General features: G+C 37.9%; 1 protein-coding gene across 2 annotated transcripts in view; it reads left to right on the top strand.

Moving 5' to 3' along the window:
- Positions 1 to 18717, top strand: part of SMC1B (structural maintenance of chromosomes 1B) — a 75333-nt gene that overhangs the window by 2074 nt on the left and 54542 nt on the right. For both annotated transcript variants that reach the window (XM_047064983.1, XM_047064982.1), the window contains exons 2-5: positions 12213 to 12401; positions 14866 to 14978; positions 15066 to 15269; positions 18212 to 18450. In XM_047064983.1, the coding sequence (XP_046920939.1) occupies positions 12213 to 12401; positions 14866 to 14978; positions 15066 to 15269; positions 18212 to 18450 (745 nt within the window). The remainder of the gene's footprint in view (positions 1 to 12212; positions 12402 to 14865; positions 14979 to 15065; positions 15270 to 18211; positions 18451 to 18717) is intronic.

Here is an 18717-nt window from a genome sequence, read left to right as displayed (position 1 = left end):
GGCTTACCTGACCGAGCCTCCCAGGTGTCCCCCACATCCTCTCTTTTTAAAGGGGTTTGATCAGGCCTGGCCTTTGCCGTCCTCTCTCTTTCCTTCTGCTGGTTATCACTTCTGACTGTGTCACCGGCTGATGCTGGTCTGGGCGATATCCGGTCTCAGCTGCAGTGCTGAGACACAGGCCCCTGCTTGACGTGAGTGGCTCTGTCTTACTCTCTACACTTCTCCTCTCCATCCCCTTCCCTTCCTCATCCAAAGACGGAGAGTGAGATCTGAAGGAGATAATTGGTTCTAAGGAGCCTGAACAACATTTTGGATTCAAGGAACTTTCTACACAGGAATATTGTAATAATAATGGCATGCATGGAGTCTCACCAACTTCCTGGCACCCCTGTTTCTGTTTAACCCTCATAAATGGGTATTATCCCATTTTATGGTTTAGGAAACAGGTTCAGAGGGGCCAGATGACTTTCCAAGGTTGCCCAGTAAGGGGCAGAGCCTGGACTTGAGTTCGAGTTCGGGCCTGGCCAGGCTCCCCACTGCTCTGTGACAAGAAACAAGAGATGTAATGACCCCGGCTGCTGGAGGGCCTGAAATGATAGTTACTTTGAGATTTTTCCTAACTCTCTAGTCTTCTTTTGGCTCTCTCAGTCCAGATTTCCTTTCTGAGCCCGGAAACCATTCTTGGGTTGGAAGATAATGTTTGCCTGAATAAATTAACTTATTTGACAGACCTTGAGTAGGAAACTGAAATTTGTGTTTTCCTGGCACTCCAACCTGACGTATAATTATTATGAAACTGTTGTGAAACTTCTGTTGCTTTATAAAGATAACTACTGTTTAATGTTTTCTTTGCAGTTAGTGTATGTGAAAGAATACGTGAGCTTGGAAATATGCACATAATTGAGGATTTTCATGCATCTTCTGTGTAATATACTTCCTCATTCATGCTTGATTCTGTTGTCAAAAAGACACTGAAAAGATAATTATTATAAACATTCCTTACGTTCTTACCCTAACCTTCACTCATGTATCAGGTTACCAGACCCACCGTCAGTTGATTTTCTTCACCTTTTAACTGGTGATTATGTGAAGGGTTGCTCAATTGTGTTTTGTACTTCCAACAGTAATATTTTGAATGAGTGTTTACATGAAATCTTATACTACAGTCAGCCTAAAATACTTGCCCATTATTACCACAGTATAGTATCCTGTTGAAGTGATGTTTTGAACTTTTTAAAACTAGTGCCAAACTGTAAGTTTCAAAATATTCTTATCTCGTATCTTAATTCAACAATACATATTAACAACAAATCTTAAGGTTATTGTGAAAATGCCTTCACAAATTCCTCTTGTCCCGGTGCCCTGGAAGCTGCACTTCTCTCTTGAGAATTTGTGGTAACCCAGAGACTTTACTTAGAACCATATAAAGCCAGTCATGGATTCTTTTAGCATTGCCTTTAATATAATCTCTCTACAACAAAAATTTCTGGTGTACTTATTGCTGAATTTTGCATGAGCTATTCACATTCTCCTTCTATACAAAGGCTAAAATTCAGTATAATACTCATCCAAGACTAATTTAATGGGTGGTATTTCATTTATATTCATTTGAACACTTGTTAATAAGTCATCTTTTAATAAATAATCTTACGGAATTACTGGCACATTTAGGTAGATTTTATTAAACCAATTGATAATTACCTGTTACATTCATTTTCTCTTAAACTTCAATTTAGCTAGTTAGTCATACTTTTTGTAATAATTTCCTATTGTCACCACCTGTCAAAATTTGACATGTTCTCACTTGTTTTTAGTAAATCTAATGTTGATTTTTTGTGGTACTGGGAAAAATCTCATTTTGATTTTAACCTTAGTGTTCTCCACTTGAATTTAGCAAATAGTTTTTGCATATACATAGTGTTAGGAGCAGAAGAAGGTATGTATTATAAGACAGCTTCTGCTCTCAAGGTTTAGGGAGTATAAGAAAATACACTAATTGAAATAGGAGACCCAGTAACATTGTTTATGGAACTTTAAGCAAGGAAAATACTAGAGCTGATTTGGGGAGGTATGGTCAAGAAGAGGTCAAGATTAGGGAAGGTTTTCTAGAGGAATTATCATTTGAACTGGCTCAAAGAGTAAAGAGTATTTTCCCAGGGGTTTGGGAAGGTCTGTCGGTGGGACAGCTAATAGTCCAAATTGGCAAGAATGTGTAGAGGAGCGGCAGGATATAACGTTGAAATCCTTTTGGGTCAGTCCTTGCCAGGGTGATATATTTAACTTTATGGAAGAAAATGGGAGACTTTGAAGCATATTTAGCAGAGAAGTACTACAAGTGTACCTGAGTCCTCTCCACCTCTGTTTTAAATCCTTCCCCCTTTTATTTTGTAATTCTTTCTCTGGATTTTATCTTTCTCCCTTATTGGGTAGTTTTCATTGGCATTAATACATGTCTTATTATCACTCTTATAACATAGAGGGTATATAGCTGTATGAAAAGAAAGTATAGTACAATGTTAATTGTAGAATTTAGTGGTAAATGTATGGGTGTTTACTATGAAATTCTTTCAACTTTCTTGTATGTTTGAAAATTTTATAGGGGTGCCTGGGTGACTCAGTTGGTTAAGCATCTGACTGTTGATTTTGGCTCAGGTCATGATCTTACTATATCATAGGATTGCACTTTGGGCACAGCGTGGAGTGTGGAGTCTGCTTGGTATTCTCTCTCTGCCCTTCTCCCCCACTTGCGCTCGTTCTCTCTGCCTCTCTCAAAATAAATAAGTTGAAAAAAAAATTTATGAAATGCTTGGGGGAAAATCCCTTGAACTTCACTGTCTCTTTAGGCTATTGCCCCAATTTATCAATACAGTGAAACTCTTTGAGCCATTCTCAATGCTCTTGATTCAGTTTTCAAGTGTGATTTCAAGTTTTCAAGCTCCACTGAAATTTCTCTATGTCACTGTTGACCTACGTCTTGTAAGAGTCAGTGGCCAATTTCCTATCCTCATTCCCTTTGATATATCAGTGGTATTTCATTCATTTAAAAATGATTGAATGCCTACTATATGCCATGTACCATTCTCATCAGTGAACAAACATAAAAATCCCTTTCCATATAGAACTTACATTCAAAGGTGGAGAGACAGACAACACACTAAATATGAAAAGTATGTAGAATATTAAAGTGTTAAGTAATAAGGAGAAAAATAGAAACAGAGATAGGAAGTACTGGGGGTGTTTTTAAAGAAGTTGGTCAAGGGAAGGTCTTGCTGTCTAGGTGGCATGATAGATCACATTTCATCCCTCCCTTGGGTCACTTGACTCTTTTTGACTTTGTGTACCGACTAGGTTTTCTCCTGTTTCATTGGCAAGCCCTCAGTAATTGGCTGCTTCTCCCCTGGGTCTCTTAAGCACTAGAATCTTCCCACCCCCTGGAAATAGGTCCTTTGTCTTTCTCTTCCCTGTGTTCTTTTCCCACATGATCTTATTCAGTTTCATGGCTTCAAATGCCATCTTTATGCTACTGACTTCCAAAATTATATATCTAGCCTATAATATTCAGCGTATTTTCATTTTTTGCTACTTCTAGTAGACCTAGAAGTCACCTAGCTGGCTCAGTCAAGTTCAGACCCCACGTTGGGCATAGAAATTAATGCCCATGTTGGGCATAGAAAATAAAATCTAAAAAAAATAAAGTACTATAATCAGAAAGAGTAGCAAATTTCCTCTCCCCCACTTCCACGAGACAAACTTATTCCTTCCTAGGTCTTACCTGCTTGGTAAGGGATGCAGTTTACTCATTTATTCAGACCAGAAACCCAGAGTCATTCTTTATTCCTCCTTCTACGCTCCACTTCCCTCATTTAATCTTCTATAAATCCTAATAACTCTACCTCTGAAATACATCCTGAATCCAGTTGTTTCTTGCCATTTTTCGCCACTATCACAATCGAAGATGCTAGAGCTCTCATTTGGACTATTGCTATAACCTCCTAACACATCCTTCTGCTTACTTTCTTGTCTCCCTACAATTCATTTTCACAGCACCCAGAGTGAGTGGTTAACAAACAAAGGAAATCTATAAATCAGAGCACTGCCTAGCTTAAAACTGTCGAATGGCTTTCCCCCACACTTGGAATGAAATCCGGTGTTTCTACCATGATCCACAAAGGCCTTTATGATCTGGCCTCTGTGTATTTCTCTTCTTTAATATTCTTTTTCGCTGTGTTTACTATGCTTTGGTCAGAATTGCTTTTCTTTTTTGCCTTCCTTACACAGACCAAGCTTATTTCCATTTCAGGGTCTTAGCATATGCTGTTCCTTGGACTTAGAATGCTTTACTCCTGGAGTTTCATATGGCTGCCACCTAAATGAATTCTCCATCTTTAATTGTTATTTTTTTTTAATTTTTTTTTCAACGTTTATTTATTTTTGGGACAGAGAGAGACAGAGCATGAACGGGCGAGGGGCAGAGAGAGAGGGAGACACAGAATCGGAAACAGGCTCCAGGCTCTGAGCCATCAGCCCAGAGCCCGACGCGGGGCTCGAACTCACGGACCGCGAGATCGTGACCTGGCTGAAGTCGAACGCTTAACCGACTGCGCCACCCAGGCGCCCCTGAATTCTCCATATTTAAATAAATTCTCCCTGTCACACCCAGAACACTAACCTGTGCTCTTCCCTCTTTTGCCACTACTCTCAGGGTTTCAGGCTCTCATCATTTCTTCCTTGGATTAATGCAGTAATCTTTTAGCTGAGTTCCCAATCTTTGGTCTTACCCTACTTTAATCTATGTGCCACTCTGTTCCCTCAGTAATCTTCATTTGTTTCCACAAGAAAGAAGATCCATTTTATTTCTTGATAGATGAGGAAAAGACATTTGAAAACATTCAATACCTAAAAGGCTGATGGGTTCAAATTAGACAGTTTTGGCTAGATTCCATCATAGGTGATGTTGTGTATTTCTCATGGTATTACATCACATAACACCTATTTGTTTTACCACTAGTGATGCTAAGATTGACCCCTGGATTAGGGTGGTGACAGCGATCACTACATTGTGCAATTAGTTTTTCCCTTCTAACTAGTCTGGTCTCCTAGTGTTGCTTTGACATTATACAAATGTTCTTTATCAAGCATTTACCCAAGTTTTTTAAATTTTATTAAGTTTTAAATTTTAATATGATACAGTGTTTGAAAAATTCTATACATTGCTCAGCATTCATCATGATAAGTATACTCTTCAATCCCCTTTACTCCCCATAACCTATTTCACCCATCCCTCTACCATCTATCCTCTGGTAACTATGTTTGTTCTCTATACTTAGTGTTTCTTGGTTTGTCTCTCTCTCTCTCTCTTCCTTTGTTCCTTAAATGCCGCATGAGTGAAATCGTATGGTATTTGTCATTTCCGATTTATTCCATTTAACATTGTACTCTCTAGCTCCATCCATGTTGTTGCAAATGGCAAGATTTCATTCCTTTTTATGACTGGGTACTACTCCATTGTATATACATGCCACATCTCCTTCATCCATTCATCAGTTGATGGACACCTGGGCTGCTTACATACCTTGACCAATGTAAATAACGCATCTATAAACATAGGGGTACATATATCATTTTGAGTTAGTGTTTTTGTATTCTTTGGGTAAATATCCAGTAGTGTGATTACTGGATTATAGGGTAGATCTATTTTTAATTTTTTGAGGAACCTCTATACTGGTTTTCAGAGTGCTGCACCAGTCTGCATTCCTACCAACAGTGCACAAGGGTTTCTTTTTCTCCACATCCTGGCCAACACCTGTTGTTTCTTGTGCTTTTGATTTTAGCCACTGTGGCAGGTGTGAGGTGATACCTCATTGTAGTTTTGATTTGCATCTCCCCGATGATGAGTGATGTGGAACATCTTTCCATGTGTCTGTTGACCATCTGGATGTGTTCTTTGGAGAAATGTCTGTTCATGTTGTCTGCGTATTTTCAATTGGATTATTTGTATTTTGGGTGTTGAGTTGTTTAACTTCTATATATACTTTAAACAGTAATCATTTACTATGTCATTTGCAAAGATCTTCTCCCATTCCACAGGTTGTCTTTTAGTTTCATTAATTGTTTGCTGTGCGGAAGCTTTTTTTTTTTTTTTTGATGTAGTTCCAATAGTTTATTTTTGCTTTTATTTCCCTTGCTTCAGGGGACCTATCTAGAAACTATTGCTACAGCTGATGTCAGAGACATTACCCTGTGTGCTACCCAGATGGTTTTAATACCAAATAATATTTATGACTGAATCAGCATTTCATTAAGGTTTATAAAACTGAGCCTTTTTTTTTTTAAGCTTATTTATTTTGAGAGAGAACATGCATGTGCATACTTGTGTGCGAGCAGGGTAGGGACAGGGGTGGGGGGACAGAGAACCCTAAGCAGAGAATCTCTATGCTCACAGCGCAGAGCCCAATGTGGGGTTTAATCCCACAAACGATGAGATTACGACCTGAGCTGAAATCAAGAGTCAGACGTTTAACCCACTGAGCTACCCAGGTGCCCCCCATTCAGTTTTAACATAACTATGTTTATGTTTTAACATAACTGTGCCCTGATTCTTGTCATTGCAAATATTTTTTCTTACTTTGAAAATAATTCCTAACATCACTAATATACTTATTTGCTTAAATCTATAATACAGAGAAAATGATCTTAAAACTACCAATGCCAGTATCATTACAAACAATAAAGATACTAAAGGAAATTTAAAGTTCTTTTATACTTCTTTTTGGTGCTTGAAATACATCCCACTAAGAATGTACAGTCAGAATTTTGTGATCTGAGGTCCCTTGAAATAAACCATTTCTCAATATGGCTATCACCAATTTAATATTCACTTAAGTTTACTTGTTTCTGTTTTTGAATTTTTATTTTTAATTTTTTTAGAGAGAATCTTAAGCAGACTTAAGATACCGATGTGGGGCTCAAATCATGATCCTGAGATCATGGCTTGAGTCGGACGCTTAACCAACTGAGCCACCCAGGCACCCTTCATTTATAGAATTTTTAAATTTTAGTTTTTTTAAAAAAAATGACAATACATACACATATTTCAAAGCTCAAAACTCTATATAAAGGTATACACCAAGAGATCTTGCTTCTGTACTGTTCCCCTATCAGGTAGGGTCCCAACAGGAAGCAGGTGGCACACTCAGATGAGGACAATTTGTGGAAAATTTGTTTACAAAGGGAGTAATTACAAATGTGTATAAGGCTATAAAGGAATTGGAAGGACTAGAGGAATTGCAGGGTTAGCATGATGGATCTGTCACCACCCAAGGCCCAGAGAGGAAGGAACCCAGAAGGAAATTTGAAAGGGTGGTGACCTATCGAAAGACACAGCTAACTAGAAGCCACCTCACAGAGAGGGAAGTAAGGGAATAAATACCCTGACCCTATTCTTTTCCTTCCCTCCTGCCAGAGCTCCCCATTGGCCCAATCCAAGTAGAAGCCAAAAGGCATGAGAACCTATTGATACAGGGTAGAAAATGGACCAGGAGGAGCTCCTGGGTGGCTTAGTTGGTTAAGTGTCCAACTCTTGATTTTGGCTCAGGTCATGATCTCATAGTTTAGTGGGTTCCAGCCCCGTGTCAGACTCCGTGCTGATGGTGTGGAGCCTGCTTGGGATTCTCTGTCTCCCTCTCTCTCTGTCCCTCCCCTACTTGTGCTGACTCTGTCTTTCTCAAAATAAATAAATAATAAATAAATAAACTTAAAATTAAAAAAAAGAGAGAGAGAAAAGAAAAGAAAATGGACCAGGAGAGGCAGACAGGTATCCAACTCAGTTTCCATGTCCTGCTCTTCACCTTGTACAGATGACCATTCATTTCTTGATCGTCTTTCAGTGTTTTCTTTTTGCAAATGCAAGCAAATATGTATGTATTGCTATCTCTAACTCCTCACTTCTCATTACATCAAAGTTCATAGTTAGTTTTTTACTATATATGCTGTTATGCACTTTTTTTACTTTGTCCTCTTCTGTTCTCTTTCTGCTGTGTAATTCTCCATTGTGTAGCTGTTATACAGCTATTTCAAGCATTCCCTTAATTTTTGGACACTTGAGTTTCCAGTCTTTTGCTGTTAGAAATAACCTGTAATGAATTGCATAATTGTGTATTTGCCATTGTACAGTTGTGCACATAAATCAGGGAGATAGATTTTTAGAAGTGGAATTGCTGGCTCAAAAGATGAATGGATTTAGATGAAGTGTTAGTATCCAAAATATATACAGAAGCTAAACAACTCAACACCCAAAAATCAAATAGTCCAATTAAAAATGGGCAGACAGCATGAGCAGACATTTCTCCAAACACATCCAGATGGTCAACAGACACATGAAAAGATGCTCCACATCACTCATCATCAGGGAGATGCAAATCAAAACTACAATGAGGTATCACCTCACACCTGCCACAGTGGCTAAAATCAAAAGCACGAGAAACAACAGGTGTTGGCCAGGATGTGGAGAAAAATCCTTTTTATTTACATTTATATATACACACACACGTACATATATATATATACCACATACATACATACATATATACATACATACATGTATACATACACACAGTGGAATATTATTCAGCCATAAAAAATGAATGAAATCTTGCCATTTGCAAAGACATACATGGAGCAAGAGAGTATAATGCTAAGTGAAATAAGTCAGAAAGACAAATACCATATGATTTCATATGTGGAATTTAAGAAACAACAAATGAACAAAGCAAAAAAGAGACAAACCAAGAAACAGATTCTTAACTATAGAGAATAAACAGATGGTTACCAAAAGAGAGGTATGTAGGAGGATTGAAAAAATAGGTAAAGGGGATTAAGAGTATGTTTATCATGATGAGTATGGTGTAATATATGAAACTATTGAATCACAGTATTGTATACCTGAAGTTAATATATGTTAACTATACTGGAATTCAAATAAAAAATAAAGATGAATGGATTTATAATTTCATTAGCTATTGCCGAATTTCCCCTCTATAGGAGTTGTATCATTTTGTAACTCCAACAACAATATATGAAAGGGTATGTTTCCCTTCTGCCTCACCAAAGGCACGTGTTTTCAAGGTTTTGGATTTTTGCCAGTACGATAGAACTGGTAGTCAATACAGTTTTAATTTATATTTTTCTTATTATGACTGAGCTTAAGTATCTTTTCATATGTTTAGGCGCCTTTTATATTTTTCTCTGAATTGCCTTTTTATGTCCTTTGCTCATTTTTCTGTGGGTTATTGTCTGAGAAATCTTGATAAAACATGTCTGAAAAATTCGCTGCTATTCCTAAAATCCTCCAATGGTTTCACATCATCTTCAGCATAAAGTTTAATTTCTCTCTTATAAGCTCTGCTCCACCTATATAAAATTATTTGCCATTTTTTACTGAAATGGTACCATACTCTCTTACTTCTTGGTACCTATGACCAAGCTGTTGTCTTTTCCTGGAATGGTATGTTTACCCCCCTCCAAACTTCTTAATTACCTTTTAAAACTTAGCCCCAAATCATCTCCTGCTAAAGTCTACTCAGAGCCTCCAGTAGCTAGTGCTTCTCTTAAGTGTGTCTAGGTGTGTTAATTTTATTTTTAGAACTTACTATAGTGGGTTATAATTCTCTGCTTTTTGTTGGAAGAGTATATAGATTTTGGATTCAGACACCTCCAAAACATACAATTTGTTTGACTTTGAGTCTCTACTTTTTAATTTATGAAACACAAATTAAAACCTACTTCATAGGATTGTTGCGAAGACTGGATAACAGATGTAGGAGTACAGCTAGGAGACACCTGAAGTAACAAGGACTTGAATGGGCAGAAGGATGGGAAAGAAGGAGGAAATGGGAGGAGGATGTGCAGAATTGGAATGAAAAGGGACTTAGCATGTTAGTTAAGAAAGCAAATGAATGGAAATATTGAGGTTTGGAGACTGGAGAGTGATAGTGTAATTTTTATATCTTTGAGTGATGATGACCTAAAAGATAATTCTTCCAGAATTATTATTTTCCTTATGTTGATTTTGCGTTTTTACAGCAGAGGTCCCCTATCTGACCATTACCAAACTTGGTTTGTTTGTTCGTTTGTTCATTCATTCATTCTTTTCAGCAGATGAGTCTTAAGCTAACACTGGCTGGTCAGTAGGCTCTTAAAATGTTTCCTGACCATCCTATCTGAAGTTATGTCTCCCAGTTACCCTCTATTCCATCACCCAGTTTATTTCCTTACTTATGATACTTAACTCTAGTATGGAATTGTCTTTTTTTGTCTTTTGTCTCTCTTAATAGAACATAACCTTCATTAGGCTGGGAGGTTTTTTGTCTTCTTCTTTTGGTATATCCTTAATAGCTATTAACATAATAGCTATTCAAAAGATATTAATGGAATAAATTAATTTGGGTAAGCAAGTGTTTATTTTAGGCAGATTTTAAATAAGGATTGACCAAAACTGGTTTCTCTTTAATTCTGTTACAGTGAGATTTAATTCAACTCAATTAGTATCCACTTTGTCCTATCTGGCTTATAATAGCTTTCAGTCAACCCAAAAAGCCATGTTTCATACCCAATCATTAATTGAAACTTAGCTAAATAAATTTATAGCATTTTAACCACTTCTGATTCTTTTTAGAAAGATTACAGGGGCGCCTGGGTGGCGCAGTCGGTTAAGCGTCCGACTTCAGCCAGGTCACGATCTCGCGGTCCGGGAGTTCGAGCCCCGCGTCAGGCTCTGAGCTGATGGCTCAGAGCCTGGAGCCTGTTTCTGATGCTGTGTCTCCCTCTCTCTCTGCCCCTCCCCCGTTCATGCTCTGTCTCTCTCTGTCCCAAAAATAAATAAACGTTGAAAAAAAAAAAATTCGAAAGATTACAAACTGGGGCGCCTGGCTGGTTCAGCTGGTAGAGCATGCGAGTCTTGATCTCAGGGTTGTGAGTTCAAGCCAAGATCGTAAACTTCTAAAACTAAGCCATATTTCCACTGGCTGGCAGTATTTTCTTTGTATTATCTTCCTCCTGTTCTGGCTTTGGAAATTTAAGTTCCTTGCGGATATGGGGAAAGGAATGTGATTGATTGATTGATTGATTGATAGGTAGATAGATACAGATGGTGGTAGCAATGACACAGCACCTTGGAAATTGTCTTAGAGCAAACTGTGGGCTCATGATTGTATAACAATTTGGCCTTTGGATCAGGAATGCCCAAGACTACACCCCCCTCCCCCCACCCCCATTTCAGTGATTTGCTAGGAGGATTCACAGAACTCAGTGTGTAGTTGTACTCAGGATTGTTATGTGTTACAGCGAAAGGGAACAGAGCAAATTCTGCAAGAGGGAAGGCACATGGGACAAACTGAAGAAACCAGGCACGAGGTTCTAAGAATCCTCCCTCAGTGGGGTCACACAGGACAGGCAACTCCTCCAGCAATATGTAGTGGCAATATACATGAAATGTTGTCTACCAAAGAACCTCAAGCAAAGACTCAGTGCCCAGGATTTTTATTGGGGAATGGTCAGCTAGGCACCATCTGTCTAGCACAAACCAAAATCTACCAAAATTCCAGACTCCTAAAAAGAAAACAGGCGAGGTGTCCAGCATCAATCATGTCGTATAAACACTTTCGGCACAGTGAGACATTCCTATCAGAAAGTGGTGGAAACTCTCCCAAAATACAAATCCCCAGATGACAGCCAATCTTGTGAGCAGGCCTTTCAAAGGATTGCAGGCTCAGACCTGCTCTATAACTTTTCTGTACCGCCACCTCCTACAATCATAAGTATTCCAGCAATCTTATTCTAGTCCTTGGGATATCTTGGACATACTTAGCCATTTTTTAAAATAGGTGATAGTTAATCATAAAATGGAATGACTGAAATTCGGAGAGGTTAAATGAGTTGCCATAGTACAATATTTAATAATGGAAGAGAGTTGGGTTTAGATCCACTTGCTTAGATCCTTAAATTTAGGCCACTTAATGCTCTGCCACAGCTGCATGGAAGAACGCGGTGATCTATATAAAATTGGTCACATGCATTTTAAACATAGACAAGACAGTACTACTTTTTAGACATGTGTATTGGCTATATTTCACTTCCATTGTTGGCTTCTTTGTCTCTGGGCAAGGTTTTTTATTGTTAACAAGGGATAACTTTTCTCTCTGTCTTTTCTTTCCCAGGAAAATCTAATGTAATGGATGCACTTAGTTTTGTAATGGGAGAGAAAACAGCTAATTTAAGAGTGAAAAATATTCAAGAACTCATTTATGGAGCACATATTGGAAAACCTGTCTCTTCTTGTGCGAGTGTAAAAATTGTGTACGTGGAGGAAAGTGGAGAGGAGAAAACATTTACAAGGATTATCCGAGGTATTTTTTTTGTAGATACTTGCTTATGAGCCCTTTGATTTTTCAAAAGTTAAGTCAGATGACCTGTTTTTTATTTATTTGAAGGGTGTGATTTATTTCACTGGCATAGTAAACTAGAGATTTGGAGTTTTTTTTGTTTTCCTCTCTTGGATTGCAAATCTCAGAAGTAAATAATAGAACCTGTATGAGTCTCCACTAAGACTCTTTTTAAAGCAGACATATTTGTTCAAATTTCTCTACTGTCAAATAGCATTTTTCTACTGGTTATTAGGTTAAAATGATGGAGGTTCTTTACGTACGTTTAACTTTTTCTTAGTGATGAACTGAGTATATGTATGTATACAGACGTGTATATATATATATATATATATATATATATATATACACACACACATACATACTTACTAAAGTTTAGAGAAAGAGAGACCATGCATGCGTGTGTGAGCAGGGGAGGGGCAGAGAAAGAATCCCAAGCAGGCTCCACACTGTCAGCAAGGAGCCTGGCACAGGGCTCAGTCTTACAAGTCATGAGATCATGACCTGAGCCGAAACAAGAGTCATATGCTTAACCAACTGAGCTACCCAGATGCCCCTGTATTTTTGGTTTGTATAGAAAGTTTTTCTACCACTGAGTAGCAATTTGAGTGAAATATATGAATTTGTATTTTGTGATTTAAATCCTATAATTCCTGTTTCCTGAAGAAGCAAGATTGAGAGTTGTTTATGAATATCTTTTCTATATGTTCAGAGTTTACAGAGCCTCCATAATATAGGCATGTCTTGGTTTTGGTTTTTTGTTTTTGATATTTCATTCTGGTCCACTAGAACATGGACTTAATTTTCTAATGTATAAATACTATTTTATTAATAAATACTTGTATACCTATACCTTAATGTGTAATTTAAGTATTTTTACCACTTTATCACCTAGGTATCTTTATTGGTGAATTTTCTTTCTCACTTTTGGGTTTTTACTCAAAAGTCTCTGTTTCAGTAAGGATTCTCTAGCCTACTCTTTATTTACTAAATCGTCATAAATTTATTTTTCCCATCTTTATTGAGGTATAATTGACAGGTAAAAAACTGCATGTATTTAGGGGCACCTGGCTGGCACGGTTGGCGGAACATGTGACTCCTGAGCTTGAGGTTGTGGGTTTGAGCCCCAGGTTGGGCCTGGAGCTTACTTTAAAAGAAAAAGAAAAAGAAAAAATGTTAATTTCACAAAAGTGCATGTATTTAAAACATGTATGTTTTAATATACACTGTGAAGTCAGTACCACATTTGAGCTAATTAACATGTATCACCTTACATAGTTACCATTTTCTTTGCATGCAGGCACTATTGTTGTGTGTGTTTGTGGTGAGAATACTTAAGATCTACCCTCTTAGCAGATTTGAAGTTTATAATACAAATTGTTAACTGTAGTCACATTGCTCTATGTTAGATCCCCAGAACTTAGCATCTTGCATAATGGAAACTTTATAATACTTGACCAACATCTCCCCCCATTTTTTCTCCCCTTGGCCACTGGCATCCACCATTCTATTCTGTTTCTATGAGTTTGACTATTTTAGATTCCACATATAGGTGCATTCATGCAGTATTTCTGGGCTCTCTATTCTGTGCCATTGGTTTCTGTGTCTGTTTTTATGCCAGTGCCATACTGTTTGGATTACTGTGGCTTTGTAATGTATGTTCAGACCAGAAGTGCAGTGCCTCAGCTTTGTTTTTGCTCTTAGCCCGTCTGTCTTAGTTTGTTTGGGCTGCTATAACAAAACACCACAGACTAGATAGCTTATAAATAATAAAAACTTATTTCTCACAGTTCTGAAGGCTGGGAGTCCAAGCTCAGGTTGCCAGTATGGTCACATGAGGGGCTCTCTTCTGGGTTGCATACAGCTCATTGTGTTCTCATATGGTGGAAGGAACTAGGGAGCTCTGTGGGGTCTCTTTTATAAGCCCACTAATCCCATTCATGAGGGCTCCACAGTCACAACTTAATGACCTCCCAAAGGCCCCACCTTCTAATACCATTAGGATTTCTACATATGAATGGGGGGGGGGAGACATAAGCATTCATCCTGCAACACTATCCTGTTTAAAATTGTAATGTCTGTTCCCTGTCACAGAAACTTCCATATCCCCTTCCCAGCTCTCTTTTACTTCTTAGCACTTAACATTTTCTCACATCTTTATTGTACTTACATATCTCATTTTTGTCTGCACTGTGGGATATATAAGCTCCTTGAGATCCAGACTGTCCTCCGTTTTGTTCACTGCTATAGAATTCTCCTTGGCATAGAGTAGACATTCGATAATTGTTGAATGATTAAATGCGTTTATTAATAACACCTATGTTGTTACATAACTGGCCACTTCAATAAGAAAAATAATTTTACTAACCTTTGAATAGTTGTTACATGTCTGGTATTTATAGTTCCAATAACAGTTTTATTCTCTTAGGGGGATGCTCAGAATTTTATTTTGATGATAATCCAGTGAGTCGTTCTGCTTACATAGCCCAGTTGGAAAAGATCGGCGTGATGGTCAAAGCACGGAACTGTCTCGTTTTTCAGGTAAGGAGCTGTACTCGTTTAGTTGGCTCATGATTTTGAAAATGCATCCACATATTTTATGTTGATGTGCTTTACTGTTTTTGAAAGGGAACTGTGGAGTCGATTTCATTGAAAAAACCCAAAGAAAGAACCCAGTTTTTTGAGGAAATCAGCACTTCAGGAGAGCTCATAGGAGAATATGAGGAAAAGAAAAGAAAGTTACTGAAAGCTGAAGAGGATGCACAGTTTAATTTTAATAAGAAAAAAAATGTGGCTTCAGAGCGCAAACATGCAAAGTTAGAGAAAGAAGAGGTAAGGCGTCGTGAAGATGAAACCAGTAACTGTTGGATACAAAGTCTTTTGTCTGTCAGCATTGCTAGGTATTGGCTTTGGGTTACTAAAAAGATTTTTTTTTTATAATGTAAGACAAATAAGGCCCACTATTCATTAAAAATAAGCTTTTTGACGTAGTCTCTACTGTTTTGTTTCCTAAATAGGCATTGCTACCTGAAGTACAAAAATGTCTGATTTTCCCAACTAAAAATAAGCTTGAGGGGTGTATATCTTACATGGCATAGGCTTTCAACTTTTGGATCTTGTCCCTTTACACTCTTATAAATTATTGAGGTCCCCAAAGAGTTTCTGACTGATATTTATTGTGTTTGAAATTAAAACTGAGAAATTTAAGAAATATATGATAATGATCAATGTAAAAACAGCAATAAGAAACAATTCACATTAATATAAATAACATACTTTTATGAAAAATAATTGCATTTTGTAAAACCAGAAGGGTGACATTGTTTTACATATTTATAATCTGCTTAATATATGGCTTAAAGGAAGACAGGTGAATGCTCCTATCGCCTTCTGTATTAAATCTTATTTATGTTAAGGCCTAGCAGCTTTACCCACCATTGGCTTTTGCACCATCAGTGTAAATGTTAACACAATGAAAAAGGCAAATGAAGTCTTACTATTATTATGGAAAGAGTTTTGACTTCAGGGGCTCCCTAAAAGGGTATTGGGAACCTCTAGGAGGCCAGAGGCATGCTTTGCATATGCTGTTCTGTGGTATTTCTTGGTGCCCTTTACAATGCCTAGTAGAGTACCTCATTTATGGTTGATAGTTCTTTGCGTTTAGAGTGATCTTTGTCAGCGTACCTGGGGGGCTCAGTCAGTTAAGCATCCGATTTTGGCTCAGGTCATGATCTCGTGGTTCGTGGGTTTGAGCCCCATGTTGGGCTCTGTGCCGATAGCTTGGAGCCTCCTTCGGATTCTGTGTCTCCCTCTCTTTCTGCCCCTCCCCTGCTCACCCTCTGCGTGTGTGTGTGTGTCTCCCTCAAAAATAAACATTAAAAAAAATTTAGATCTTTGTCAAATGCAAATCAGACTCTGTTCTCTTTTTTTTTAATTTTTAAATGTTTATTTTTGAGAGAGAGCTAGCAAGCGTGAGTGGGGGAGGGGCAGAGAGGGAGGGAGAGAGAGAATCCCAAGCAGGCTCCTCGCTGTCAGTGCAGAGCCCAAAGTGGGGCTCGGACCCACAAACCGTGAGATCATGACCTGAGCCAAAACCAAGAGTTGGACGCTCAATGGACTGAGCCACCAAGACGCCCCAAATTTTGTCTTTCTCTTGCACAAAACCTCCATCAGTGCAGTGCTTCCCACTAGTGTCCCTGTCCAGCCTACTGACCTAGACCATCACCCACCTCTCAAGCTTTCGTTTCCTCTACTCTCCCACCACACTGGCCTTTACTATTTATTGAACATGCCGTCCTCACTTCTAGCTTGAAGCTTTTGCTATTTCCTCTGCTTGAATAGCTGTATGCCTGATTTTTTTCATGGCCAATACTCTCTCATTCAAGGTTTCATTGCCATTTTCTCAGGTAGGCATTTGCTATCCACACCACCAATCTAAATTGGCCTTCCCCTCCCTGGTACGGTTGTATTACCCTATTGTTTCTTTTGTAACATCTATTGCTGAATGAAATTATCTTGTTTATTATTTGTTTGCTTGTTCAATCTCTAATCCCCCCCCCCCCATTAGAACAACTGGATTATAAGATTGTAAGAGCAGGGACTTTTTCTGCCTTCTTCCTTCCTATATTCCCAGCAGCAAAGGCCTGGCACATAGTAGGCAGTCAATAATATTTGAAGAAATAAAAGTGTTGTGTTTCTCACTGTGATGTTTGTGTCTTCATATTTTTCCATGTGCGTATGTGTCCTTGGGTTTGTTAGTGGTAAGGGGTGGTATTGGTGAGAGTCAGACTACGTTTTTCATAATATACTGAAACAGCTTTCAGAAAGTAGAGTTGCAGAACATTAAACATTATGAGGACAGTTAGAATCGTTGAAATTCCTATTTGTTACGGTGTCATGGCAGATGGCTTTTTACCTGTTACTTGGAATACGTCATTGATTAGGAGCTTTTCTCTCAAGGCAGCCCATTCCTTTATTCCTTTATTAAGAGTACAAATGGTAAAGAAATTCTTCCATTGTCCGTATACTTTAGAATTTTAATATTCCTGTTCTATTAATAGAAAAATTATATCTTATAGCAGGAATTTTACCTGGAATTCTTGGATTTAATGTTGCTAGGGACCCTATAAGTCATTCAACTTTCTTCAGTTTACAAATGAGGAAACTGAGAGCAGAAATGTTAATGGTGAGGCACCTGGGTGGCTCAGTTGGTTAAGTGTCCAGCTCTTGATTTTGGCTCAGGTCATGATCTCACTGTTTGTGAGATTGAGCCCTACATTGGGCTAAGTGCTGACAGTGCGGCACCTTCTTGGGATTCTCTCTCTCCCTCTCCCTCTCCCTCTCCCTCTCCTTCTCCTTCTCTCTCTCTCTGCCCCTCCCACATGCGTGTGCGGGCTCTCAAAATAAATAACTAGAAACTTTAAAAAAAAGAAACGTTAATGGACTTGCCATACTCTGAGGTCCAAGGTCCAAACAGAAATGCGATGAGGACCCAGGTTAGCAGGTGCCACTTCATTGTTCTTACCACCATATCACTGAGTATATGAGAATAAAATCTGGTTTACTGGTTTGTTGTGTATGTGTACCCAGAAACCTCCAAGTAATGCTACTTTTGACAAGAATTAACTTCATAAATTTGATAACTTGTGAATGATACTTAAATAATAAATAATTTGATTCCTTAGAGATCATTTGTTGGTACTCTCGCTGAGTTTATGAAAGGTCAACTTCAGTATATTCCCTTTTAACTGTTACTCAATTGTACTGTTTTATAGGCAGAACGTTACCAGAGTCTCCTTGAAGAACTGAAAATAAACAAAATACAATTACAGCTTTTCCAACTATATCATAATGAAAGGAAAATTCATTTTCTGAACACCGAGTTAGAGCGTGTGAACAGGAATTTGAGTGTCACAAAAGAGTCTCTTTCTGATCATGAAAACATAGTTAAAGCCAAGAAAAAGGAACATGGAATGCTAACTAGAAAACTACAACAAACAGAAAAAGAGTTAAAGTGAGTTTTAAAACATAGTTATTAACAGTTAGGTTTTATGTACATTGATAAAAAAATAAAAATATAAGTGACATTTTGAAAGTTGATTTTTTAGATAAACTTTTTACTTTGGAATACTTTTAGATATACAGAAAAATTACAAAGATAGTAAGAGTTCCCATATTCCCCACATTCAGTTTCTCCTACTTAATAACATTATTAATATGATACATGTGTCAGAATTAGTGAACCAGTGTTCATGCACTACTGTTAACTGAAGTCCATGGT

This window comes from Lynx rufus, unplaced genomic scaffold (genome assembly GCF_022079265.1).
Source record: "Lynx rufus isolate CCGP_SWC_20201006 ecotype Redwood Valley unplaced genomic scaffold, mLynRuf1.p SCAF_7, whole genome shotgun sequence".
NCBI lineage: Eukaryota > Metazoa > Chordata > Mammalia > Carnivora > Felidae > Lynx > Lynx rufus.
This window is presented reverse-complemented; position numbering and strand designations above follow the sequence as displayed.